The 13,043-nt window shown below is 35.6% G+C and overlaps 1 protein-coding gene across 1 annotated transcript in view; it reads left to right on the forward strand.

The window, feature by feature from the left end:
• RUNDC3B (RUN domain containing 3B) overlaps positions 1-13,043 on the forward strand; it is a 51,126-nt gene that overhangs the window by 13,409 nt on the left and 24,674 nt on the right. Inside the window, exons 3-7 of the mRNA XM_084508449.1 lie at positions 872-1,005; positions 4,052-4,137; positions 7,870-7,959; positions 11,149-11,229; positions 12,471-12,639. Of these exons, the coding sequence (XP_084364575.1) occupies positions 872-1,005; positions 4,052-4,137; positions 7,870-7,959; positions 11,149-11,229; positions 12,471-12,639 (560 nt within the window). The remainder of the gene's footprint in view (positions 1-871; positions 1,006-4,051; positions 4,138-7,869; positions 7,960-11,148; positions 11,230-12,470; positions 12,640-13,043) is intronic.

The following is a 13,043-nucleotide window of genomic DNA, read 5'->3' on the forward strand; positions in this document are numbered from 1 at the left end:
AGAAAAGGTTTTGTATGTATGCAATAATGGCAGTCACCAGAGGGTATTCATCTTACTTTTTTTTTTTTTTTTTTTTTTTTTAACATATTTCTTTGCAACTGTGTGCTATTAAGTTTGGAAAATGAGGTTTCTCTGTTGCCTCTGCAATGAAATTTATTTTGTGTGCGGTAGTTTTCTAATGGTAAAACATCCCAAGCTGAAAAAATATAATAATAAATGGTTTTAATTAAAGATCTGGAAGAGATGTTGATTTGCTGAATTCATTTTGTTTAACTTCCCAAGGAGTATTCTGTGTGTAATCTAAAAGTAAATTGTGAATGCAAAACTTTTTTGGTCATTCATCTATTTCTCCTTCACTGAAAGCACATTATGAAAAATTCCAACTTTGCTCCTAAAATAAAGGTAACACCACAACAGCAAAGACTGGTCATTTTGTATGCATGTATGTATGTATATAAAGAACAAAATGCTGTTTACTTCTTGCAAAGAAGTACAGAGTATGATTCACAAATCATATTTTTGAGTTACGACTGTGTGCTCTGTTGTGACTAAAGAGTCCCATGTAGTACTCTTGAGTGTTACTATAGCATACTAACAAGAAAAAAACAAACAAACAACAAAATACAGGCAGGTACACAAAAGTCCCAAACTTCTCTTTGACATCGTTTTCAAATTAGGGTAAACTGCATAATGCAAGTTGCTTTTTTCACCTGTGCAGACAGTTTTCAGGAATTTGTGAACTTGCTGGTATAAAATACAGTCATTGCAGGCATTGTGTAGGAAACACAGAGAGGTATTTTATTTATATTCATCTCCAATAACCAGGGAGGGAGGTTCATAAATGTTTACCTATCTTGTATTTTGGTTTAAGGTCAAATCACCTGGTTCGGCTATGAAAGTCCTCGTAGTTTTTGGGACTACATTCGAGTAGCTTGCCGAAAAGTCTCTCACAATTGCATCTGCAGTATTGAGAACATGGAGAATGTCGGTTCTTCTAGAGCTAAGGTAGGGGAGAAAAAAGCCAAATTGACTTACATTACTCTTTCTTCTATGTAAAGGTAGCTGACGCTTCTGTACCCAGGAAAAAGAACACACATGACTAGAATTGACCCATTGCATTTTTCATTGTTTGAAATAATTGTTTTTGATATCTACCTAGTAAATATTTATTTAAAAGAAAGAAAAAAATCTTTGAATGTGTTTCCTTTTAAATTTGTGTTATTCAGTAGAATAAATCTCAAATTCTCAATTCATTAAGTATGTTGTGTCATAAAATGATTGCCTTCATATATTTTAGCGTATGCCATTTTTTGGAAAATGCATTATGTTGCGAGAAATTAAGTTCACGTGGGCATACCTACAAAGTATAGTTTAACATTGTATAGATGATTTTTTTTTGTTTTTCTAACCTAGATATCATTACTTTGTATGCACTTTATGCACTAATAGAAAAGGTGGGATCAGCTCTGGAGGTTTTTTCGTCTGACTGTGTAGGAAGCCTTAAATGGGTTCAAATTTCTTTGGTAATAAAGATCCATCATTTTAAAGGATCTGTATATAAATGACATCACAATTTCTGATTGTAGGTACCATAAAATTGTTAAGGAATTAATATATTCATATGTTCATTAATATGTAGTATGTTCATATGCATGTGAATTAAATATCCTCTCAGTAAATTTTAGTAGCTGAAATAGCATAGACCAACATCTTGAATAAATGTTGTTTGATGTTGGACAGAGATGACGAGTATTTTTTAGTAGATTGAGATACTTTTCAGTAGTTTGCATTTCTGTCTTTACCAAACAAGGCTGAAGTACAAATAGTATAAAAAGGATGTACAAGTTAATGTGTTGTTTTTTTTCCTAACTTTACTGGAAGTAGTTGTTCATGTATCCAAACTGTGTTTCATGGCTGTCTTAAAAATATTTTAGTTCCAGATTTTGATTGTACTCTAGATTGTTCACAAAAACTTTGTGGTGTATATATATATTTTTTTTCAGGGGTGTGATTGTGGTTAACACAGTTCAAGTTATAGTTAGTAACAGAACCACAACTTCCATCAATGAAAGATGATGATGCTTATATCAAACAGTCCCATGAATCTAGTACATCTTCAGCTACTCTGATGATCCATACTATCATGGAACAGCTTATTTGCTATGTCTGTTGCTACTCTCTTCTTTTGTATAGACTCAGTTTTAAATTTTATACATTGAAATAATATCTACGTATTTATATCGGCAATTTGTCTGAAGAATTTTTGAAATGCTAGAGCCCCTATGACAAAAAGCTATTGACTGGCTTTCCTACCTTGAATATTATGTCCTATTCCTACCACTCAGTTCACTGGAGTTGATTAAATTGATTAAATCAGGCAGTTTATGTTGAGATCCAGAAAATCAGCTAATTTGGAAAACTTATCTCCAGACATCTTCTGCAGTGACTCACATCCTACAATCTGATGATTACATAGCCTATATTTGAGATTCATTTTAAAAGTTTTTCTGAATTCCAAAATTTAATCCCATAAATAGGGATATTTAAATTCAGTAGATAATAAGATGCAAGGCTGCTTTCTGAAATATTCTTATACATAAATTAAACTTTTCTTTTACTCTGTGGAAAACTCCATGCCAAATAATAAACAACAAAAAAGCTAATTTATGCAACGAGTGTGGAGAGCAGCGTTAAATTTTTTAAAGGTGTGCGTGGGAAGAATTTTGGATGTCCATATCTGAAAAGGCTGAAGGCATGTTGACACAGGTACTGGTGGCATGCATCGTTTTTACCTGTCCAGAGGTGTTTCTGCTTCAGTCTGGAAGCTGTTAGTGTTTGCTCATGCCAGCTAGTGCTGCTTTCACTGCAGCTGTGTAGGTTAGTGGTTGGCTAAGCAGCATCCTCAGGGCTCGGCTGTGTGTGTTCTAAATAGCTGCAACATAAAGGCAGCTATCCAGGGAAACATCCTTTTAATTTTAGTGTAATTGACTAAAGCTTTTGCTGCGTTGCTGGTATTTATAAAGTACTATATATTTGCTATTTAGTGTCTGCCTATCTCATTAGAAATTTAATTTGATCTACGTCTATATAAACTGCAAGTAGGATTATAATCTAATATGGGTAGTTTTGGTGGAATGCTTATAGTGATATTCAGCTAGATGTCAATAAGCACCAAATGTATTAAATAGAAAGGTTACTTTAGCTATTTGTAGTTTTATAGGGGCTACAGGAAGCATTCCTGGTGTTCGCAAATTAACAAACAGGACTGAGGCAGACATTAGAAATGCATTGTAAACTGTAAGCCCGTCCACTAGACCTGCTAGGTATAAACATAGTGCAGCATTCAAATTTATTTTTATAGCTACTGTTCCTTGAATTGAAACTTATTTGAATTAAGTTTTGCTTTTGGATTACAAGTTTTTTAGGCCTCTTGGGTTTGTTTAGTCCATTCTTTTATATTATGTGCACATTCTATAATGATATCTATACTGGGAAAAATATAATTTATGCAAATTAGATGATATAAAAATATGTCACTGAGTTATGAAGTCTCACTTTTTTAATTGATCCCACAAATATTTGAATGAATGCAGTGAATTAGTTCTTAATTAAATCACCTTTAGTTGGGTTACTGCTGCTTTACAGTGGAACTGATAGGATGCTTCTAATACCATGGTCTTCAAAACAAAAAGCTTTCTGCCCTGGTGGTCTGATACCACCTATGCACTTGAAATTTTGAGAGAAAAAAAAAAAAAAAAAAAAAATTGAACATTTGAAAAGTGTGTGATTTAAGCAAAATCGTTTTTTTCCCTCCAAATTTTGGTGAACGTTATTTCACAATGTTTGTTTGTAAGAATGCTTTTTTGTTTGTTTGTTTGTTTTCATTATTATTCTAATGAAGAACAACAATTTCTGTTTAGTGGTAATTTTGAAAATCACAATAATGTCATCCAAGTAAATCAATTTCATTCATTTTCAGATGCAAAATTAACTATTTCATTTTATAATACCTAAATGTTTGATACCTGTTTTGTTTTTTTTTTTCTTGCAGGGTCGAGCCTGGATCAGAGTAGCACTTATGGAAAAACATTTGTCTGAATATATATCCACAGCTCTGAGAGACTTCAAAACAACCAGGTCTCTAAGACTAATTTTGCAGTATTTTAGCAGTTGTTGCTGAAGTGAGGGACTTGGGTTTGGAAGTGAATTACTCTACTTGATTTGTGTAGGAAAGGATGTAACTAGCTGAATAGATTTAACTAGTAAAAGATATCTGGACTTAGCATCGATTGATAAGATTTTAGCATGGGTAAAACTGCAAAAATTGCAAATTCCTTTGTGATTTAAAAAATGTGGAAATTTGTCTGGAATTCTTCAAAGGTCAAAAGAGAAGAGATCTTCTCTAAAGAAGAAACTAATTCTGAAACTGTAATTCAATAGGGATCGAATCATAAAACTGTAGAATAGTTTGTGTTGTAAGGGACCTTAAAGGTCATCCAATTCCAACCCCCCATGCCATGGGCAGGGACCCCTCCCATTAAATCAGTCTGCCTAAAGCCCAATCCAACCTGGCCTTGAATATTTCCAGGGTTGGGGCAACCAGAACTGCTTCCCTGCGCAGCCTGCTCCAACCCTCTCAGTGAAGAAATTTTTCCTAACATCCAACCTAAACCTCTCCTGGCACAACTTAGGGCCAAGTCTTACCACTTGGTGCCTGGGAGAAGAGGCAAATCTCCACCTTGTTATAGCCTCCCTTGAGGTAATTGTAGAGCATGATAAGGTCTCCCCTGAGCCTCCTTTTTTTCCAGGCTAAATAACCCTGGCACCCTCAGCTGTTCCTTATAAGACTTGTTCTCTAGACTCTTCACCAGCTTCGTTGCCCTTCTCTGGACACACCCGAGCACCTCAGTGTCCTTCTTGTAGTGAGGGGCCCAAACCTGAACGTGGTATTCAAGGTGTGGCCTCACCAGAGCCGAGCACAGAGGGACAATTTTGTTCCTTTCAAAATTAAATAATGTTGACAGGAAGCTGTAGAGACAGAGTAAAAATATTTGTTAGACTCAGAAGAACTTCACTTGGAGAAGAAGGGAGAATTCCAGGAAACTTTTGAAAAATACAGAACAGAACTAGAGATCAGGCTTAGGTTGGATTCTTGATGTAAAATGAAAAATATATAGCAAATTTTTTCTGTACTATTTGACGGTAGAAGCTGTTATGGACAAGAATATGTTTTACAATTGAAAATGTTCTCACAGGTTTGGACTGGTACTAGAGAGTGTATTGATTTATTATATGATGCTTTATTCTGTAATAAGGGTGTCTAATAGATTTGTGATGAAGTCATCTAAATATGAGTAACTCTTGCCTGTGTTGTAGTACCTTATGTTGAACTCAGTTTTAGACGAACTGAAAGGATTACTTAATAAGATATTTTTTTTCTGTAAGGACTTCTGTTCACTTAGAATGTTATTTCTGTTTATAGTACTATTTTCCCACAGATCTCAATATGTTTTGCCAATATTAAGATGACTTTGAAACACAGCTAGGTAAACATCCCATTTTATGAAAGTTTCCAGTCCTGTCATCTTTATTTTATCCAGATTTGCTTGCATTTGCAGTAGACAAGAAGCTGATAACGCAAAGATTTCTGGTAAAGAAAGTTACTCGTGTGGCCTCAAACTGAAGAGTCACTTGGGTTTTTGAGGGGGAGATGAGGAGGAAGAGGAGGGTCACAAACTATATAGTTAAGTAGTACATTCTTTGTGCCTGTTTGCTAGTGCAGTTTGTTTGCTAGTGGATAAGAGTGATCTTATTTTATTAGGGGTTTCAAATTAATTTATATAAACATATTGATATTGCATATACTTGAATGTTTTTTCAATGGTATAGATTTAGGAAACAATCTTTCTTGCAATCCAAATGTAATAAGTGCAGATTTTGTTTTGAAGTATTATTGAAAATATGTCTAATAGAATTAGTAATTACACTTCCAGGTCTTGGTGGTATGAATTTCAGATCCACTAGCAATAATGGACACACTCACGTTCCCATGTGTCATTTCAGATACCTAATAAGTGGCCTGATTTTTCTGGTGATGCTTTGCACAATTTATTTAGCATTTTAAGTTATTTATTGTGCTGTGTGTATATTTAATAACTATATATATATATATTATACATATTTTGTGTATGTAGAATAAGGTGAATCTATCACCCTGCTAGCTCTATTTGAATCCTGCTCTTTTGTTTGGCTGTGTGATTTTAGGCCTAGTCCTTTAATGAAGCAGCTCATTATTAATGTAGGATCTTCATTTTACACTTGGTACGGGGTTGGACTAAGCATGGATACACAATTATTTTTCTAACTAATTGGTCAACAGAAAGTGTTACATTAAAGCAGACAGTTTTCTGTTGTGAGATGCCAACTATAGCAGTGAGCAAAGATCTGTGAGTTTTCTAAGGGGGCTTTAAGTTTTGGCTGGGTTACTGTTGCTGATTTAAGAAACTGTAAAGCTAACATCTGCATTTTGTTCTTTTAAGTATGCCTTGTCTTTTTTTTGTTTGACTGCTTCCCAGGCACCATTTCACAAGATACAGTGAGGACAGTACAGAGTAGTACCTGGCAGTGATTTTATAAGTGGCAGTGAAAAGGTTTGTAGTTGCTTGTCCTGGGAGCATTGTTTCTAACTCGTGAATTAAGAGATGGCTTGTGAAGTCCATCTAGCACAGTATTCTGTCACAACTAGTTGCCAGTTTAGCCTCTTGTTACATTTCCTGAAGTCAAGGGTTAGGGAACTGAGTCTGTACATCATACAGATGACAGTCCTGAAACTGGAGTTATCTTCTCAGAGGAAGTCTCTCAGATTTCTTGCTTCCACTGTAAACATCCGTGTTCTTGGACATCTTGTTTCCGTGCTGCAAATGGATGCCTGTTATGAAACCACAAAAAAGGGAATTCTGGTTGTATGCATTTATAATGAAGTCCCAACATTTTGGAGCTATGCCCCCAAATGTCTTTTCTGGATGTTTGCCATATGACCAACTTAAGCTATTACTGAGCCATTTGGTTGCTTTCATGCGGTTTTTAAGCAGATGGAGCTTTTGGTGGGGCAGTGTTGCTGCCATTATTTGTCAGAAAGATAGGTTGTCATCAATAACCTGGCACCTGTTTGCAATCATGGATTGCCAGAATGTATAGGTGGACAGTGCATCTCAGTTTCAGGTAAGTGACCTCTCATCCTTGCATTTAGCGCTGAACAACATGCAGTTCCCCTCTTTTCAGGTGTAACATACAGATATTTGCTGACCTTTCTTCCTCTGCTGCTACCAAGAATTTTTAAAAAGGAAGTCAAATTTGTGTGTTACTTTGCTAAATGGATCAAATGCCTTTTTTACCCATTTACAGGTTGTTATCACAAAGACGTGTGTGGCAATAGTGGGTCCTATTTACATGGAACATTTTATGTCTGAAGTAGCTTCTTTGGTAGCTGCGAGGAGAAAATTAAAATAATTAGAACTTTTTATTGTTGTTCTTACCATGAAATACTTTCTTTGAATGTACACAGTGCAACTTCTTTCAGCAATAAATATTGTCTTCATTTGCTTTGCCTTTTGTCCATCTACTATTTCTTAGGCCTAATATTACGAATTCTTTTTTCTTCCGTCTGTATTGTTAGGTACTCTAAGATTACGGTGTTCTGTGTTATGCAGTCTATTTCTTTGCTTTGTTTGAAATGAAATATGAGTGCCCCTAGGGTTCACATGGGTTGTTTTTATTTAAACTGGATTTCTCAGCTTTCTGTTAACTATGAAAGCCATCACTATTTGAGACAAAGTGGTGTTAATAGAAGTAATTTCTTTTTTCTTGAAGGAGATTTTATGAGGATGGAGCAATTGTTCTTGGTGAGGAAGCAAATATGCTTGCTGGCATGTTGTTGGGACTCAATGCAATTGATTTCAGGTATTGTATTCATGTGCTTTGTGATATCGCGCTCATGGAAAGTACTTATAAATCAATGCATTATAGAAAACATTGTTAGATTCCCTTGATAGTTTGAGAGACCAAACTGAGGAGGAGGGAGAGAGAGAGATCATGAAAGGCTCTTCTGGTTAAGAACTAAATTGTGACATAGCTTATATAGTTGAATGATTACATGGTCTTTCTTTCAGTTATCAAAATCCTGAAAGCAATCAGAAGTGTAATTACAGAAGATAGATCAAATCTACTAAGTGAAGCTTACAGACAACTGAATCTTTTATTTTTAAGATGTACTTAATCTCACCGTTTTCCTTACATGATTGTGCACTGGTATTGATAGCATTGTAATTGCATGTAGAAAGGGTGTAGCATATTTTAAAAGCTTAACTTGCAAACCCCTGTTTAATTTGTATTGTAATTAACTGCAGTCAAACTGCAAATGTCATCATATTACCTGATTTACCTTTGCAATCTAGCTAGATTTTTGTGTGCTTTGTTATGCAATTAACTCCTTTTTTTTTTTTTTTTTTTTTTTTTGTGGAGGGGTGGGATGGGGAGGAAGGTGAAAGCACACACTAGATGATATTGATTAAAAAGAAAAAAAAAAAAAAAAGGGAAGGGAAGAAAAAAATCATAATAATAATATGAGCCTGAAATGTAAGGTATGAAGACTAGAGTGCCTATGAGAAGTTCTAACCTGACTGGTGTAAAGGCTTTTTAATATGTGTGGTTGGGTCCACACAGACACAACAAAAGCCACTAGGAGAAGGTTTCATAATATAGCATAGGGGAAAGGATAGTTTTAGTTACTTGTCAGTACGATGTTTTTACCCTGCAGCAGCACTGATCCTTGTCACAAATCACTTTAAGAGATAAACTATCAGAAAGTAATGTATAGTGTCACTGGGTGCACTGAGAGATTGACTCTGCAGCTGAAGGGCCTGTAGAGATGTATTCCTGCCTGTGTATCCTTATACCAGTATGGGGGTTTGTTGGACCCCTCTGTGAACCAGCTTAATTTGGTACAGAGTACAAGCATACCCAGTCAGACAGGATAGCTTTTTGTTGTTAGCTGGTTCGCTTCGCAATGCATCCTTTTAGTGGCAGAGATGATGGGACCGTAAAGCATGAAGTAGAGAAATAAAAAAGGGATTGAGAAATGTCTTTTCTTTCTGGTGGCAGTGAGGCTTTAGTTCAGCTGTAGTTCAGCTGTCTATGAAACTGAAAGTGGATGCTAAATTGGAAAAACAATAAAAAAAAAATCAGGCCTTGCTGGCTGAACTACCTCATCATAGAACCAGATAAGTGCCAATACCGTGGTAAGGAGAAGGGGATGTCTGGTTGGGGTTTAAAAGGCCAAAAATAACCACAACAACACAAAGCCAAAACAGGGTGTGTGTATGTGAAAAAAACAGGATAGTTTCTCTTGCCAGCATTTAGTCGTTAGATTGGATTAACTGCATCATCAGACATATGTTGTGGGGGAACAGAAGTGTGCTGCAGAATGATAAGAGAGCTGGCCTTGCGTACAGCAAAATCAAATCTTAGCAGATTTCATTAGTTAAGTTTACAATATGTAAAATTAAAATGTTTTTATGTTAGCATTATACTTGGAAGGAGTATAGCTATACGTGAATAAGAAGTGTAGTAAGACTAGATCTGCAGTATGTAAAGCCTGCCATAAATAATAATGAATCGACGATGCTTGTCTCCCTTGAGCCTCAGCAGTACAGCATATTTGTATGAAAGCCTGGTTGTGTGAGTGTGCTCATCCTTCTTTTATCCTCTGATATCTTGTGCGAGCACATTTAGTAGGTATCTGTTAATAGCATTCAGAGTAATGACTGGTTCTCACTGGAGACATATTTGTCAGTGCAGATTGTAGGAGCCAACAAATATTCTGGGGAAAAATTAGGAACCTAGACCTACAGGAGCACATTTATAGTGCCATGTGTAATTCATAATATTGTGGTTTAAATGGCTGAGAAGCTATAGCCATTCTTTGCATATTGCAAAGGGTTTTTTTTTTTTTTGTATTATTATTTTTTTTTTTCAGTTCAGAAAGTCTTATAAATGTTGGCTGCCTTATCTATGTGGAACTGGGCTGTGAGGCAGTGGCACAGGCTGCCCAGAGAAGCTGTGGATGCCCCATCCCTGGAGGTGTTCAAGGCCAGGCTGGATGGGGCTTTGGGCAACCTGGTCTGGTGGGAGGGGATTGGAACTGGGTGACCTTTAAGGTCTCTTCCAGCCCAAACCATTCTATGATTTTATGTAGCGTGGAAAACACTTTAGGAATGGAGATGGGGAAAACACATGTGAGGACAGAGTCTATTCTTTTTTCTCTTTTCTTTTATCGGAAAATAAAAACCTTTCAGATATTATTCCCAGATACCACGTGAGTGACCGCATTATCAAAAATGGCACTTTTCAATTAAGCTAGCAAAAGCTGTCTTACTAGAATGTATTTTTTGATGACAAAGAAAGGAGGAGGGTGTAATATGGGCTTTGTGGAAGCATAATTAATTTTCTCACTTCTTTGATAATTAAATATGATTCAAATACAATCTTTTAGTTTTGGTACAAAAAGAATACAGTGCAGATGAGAGCTTTACAGAGTTACAGTAATATAAGAACATTTTGTGAATGTTAATTTCATTAATGTTCATCATCGTACAGCAACCCGACACCAGAAGGTAACTGAAAAGAGGAAGTCTGAACTATTTTTGAGAACTGATTTTTTTGACTTAAAATTAGAAGAGTGGTTACGTAAGCATTCTGCTAGCATTTTAAGTGAGCTTTAATACAGATAACTCCAAACTCATATGTAGCCCTTCTGTTTCTCTTGTTTCAGGTAAATTTCCTTTTTGTCTTATTCCCTCACAGTCCATCTGTATATTCAGAATAACAGCAAATATTTTAAAACTGGGGTCTATGCCACTTACCCTGATCTATTCCCTGATTCTGTGGGATTTCTGTTTGTTGGGTTTTTCGTTATCTTATGATACTGAACAGCCTAGCTCAGTTGAGCAGGATTTCACTGTTAAATCCTCAGGCCTTTCATATTACGAAAAAGTGAATAAAAAAATCAAGTTTCTTGTTGGTAAGATGGAACTTTCATTGTCATTTAATTTTCTTGATAATAATCTTACCATTGTTTCTCTGTTTTATTAGTTTTTGTCTGAAGGGGGAGGGATTGGATGGCAACTTTCCAGCTGTCATAGATTACACACCCTATCTAAAGTTCACCCAAAGGTACTTTTTATCTTTAATCTGCCTTCTTTTTTTAATATCAGTGTCAAAATTTTACATTGTACTGGGCCTCTTAATTCTTATTTCACATTCAAAATAATATCCTTATATAAATATAAACCTGTGATTAACGTATTAATGACAAATTGTATGGTTCAGTTAAAGTGGAATTGCATCACATCAGGAATTCTTTATGTCATGTCAGTAATGGAATTTGCAGAAGAAGGAAGTAGAGCCCAAATTACAATGAAAGTTTCTCTTCGTTGTATGGAAGTATAGAGCAAAAGCTTCGATGGACCATGATCTGAGCCAGAAAAGAGCAGGGTCAGTGGCTTGTCCTTAATTGGATTGCTTAGGCTTAAATTGTTGAGCTCTCTGCTTGACCTTGTAAATGAAGTCTAATGTGTAGATTCACATGTGCATCATGCATGGTAAAAACAAATCTTCAAAATGCACATCTAAAGCGAATAACTTCTTCTGTTACTCTTTAGAATAAATAATTTGATAAAATATTAACATCCTATTATAACTTTTAAGCAATTCATAGAGTAGCAGAAATCTGACTACTGGAAAAGATCAAGTAGTAAATGTTGTTGATGTAGTGGAAAGCATAGTTATAAAGGAAGATTTTAGATAGGTATTGGGATAAATTAAAATGCTCATCTTTGAGGCAGATGTCTGAGTATTCTGGCATATGTTGATTCTGGATGGAGATATTTTAACGCTGAATCTGCATACTGTCTAGGGACATACTTATGTTCTGTGAAATAACTGGCACGTGGTCTTCACTATAATCACAACTCTCATTTAAATTTATCATTATTTAATATAATGACAACCATTTTTTTATTCTGCATTTTAGAAACAAATACAACTTATGTTCAGATGCTACTGTTTGCCCTAAAATTGTGAAGAAAAGATTAAGTCACCACTTACTTAGGTATCTTATGGTAGTGCATTGACCTTTTATATTCCAGGAAAGTATCCTACATACAATTGTTTGACTTGGCTAAGACAACAGGATGAGACTTGAATAAGATCACAAGTATGTTTTTTAGGTGGCTTTATAAATCAGAGCTTGAAACATAAGTTGTATTTGGTGGTTTAGCCTCTACCAACATTACCATTGTTACTGGTTTACAAAGCTTCAAATATCTTTAGGAGCTATGGTGCTTTAATTTCAAGTTGTATTTGCATCTTAACAAATACAGGTTTTCACTTGGCTAATAAATATGATCCTCCAGTTCTGACAGCATCAGCAGTGATGAAGAAGAGCTAAGAACACTGGGCAGTAGTGGCAGTGAAGGCAGTACTCCAGAGAACATTGGTCCTCCTTTCCTCACGGATGAAAACAGTTGGTACAACAAATGCAAAAGGGTAGAACAGAAGTATCGGCTTGCATTGGAACAGAAGGTAAAAGATGAGTTTTGTGTTGGGATGGTAGAGCCAAAGATGGTCACCAACCAACTGGCAAAATACCATTTAAGTAAAGGCAGACAAAATAAGTTAAATATTATTTAGTTTCATGTAAATTGCCTCCAATATTATGATTCTCAGAATATCTGAAGTAATAATTACACTAAGTGTCTTTGCTCCCTGATTAGAGGGAAGAGAAATTGGGGAAGGGGGGAACAGAAGAATAATAAATAATTCAGAGGTCAGATCACAGAGTATGATGTAGAAGCTTTATCTCCTTTTTCCAATCTCAGAGTTACAGACAGTGTATCTCTGAAGCTGTTAGGTTGCAAACTTGAAGTGAACATAACTGTCCACATTGTTTATTGCTGTACAAAGACTCCCAATGGAAGGCTTTTATG

Source organism: Aythya ferina (assembly GCF_964211825.1).
Source record: "Aythya ferina genome assembly, chromosome: 2".
Taxonomy (NCBI): Eukaryota; Metazoa; Chordata; class Aves; order Anseriformes; family Anatidae; genus Aythya; species Aythya ferina.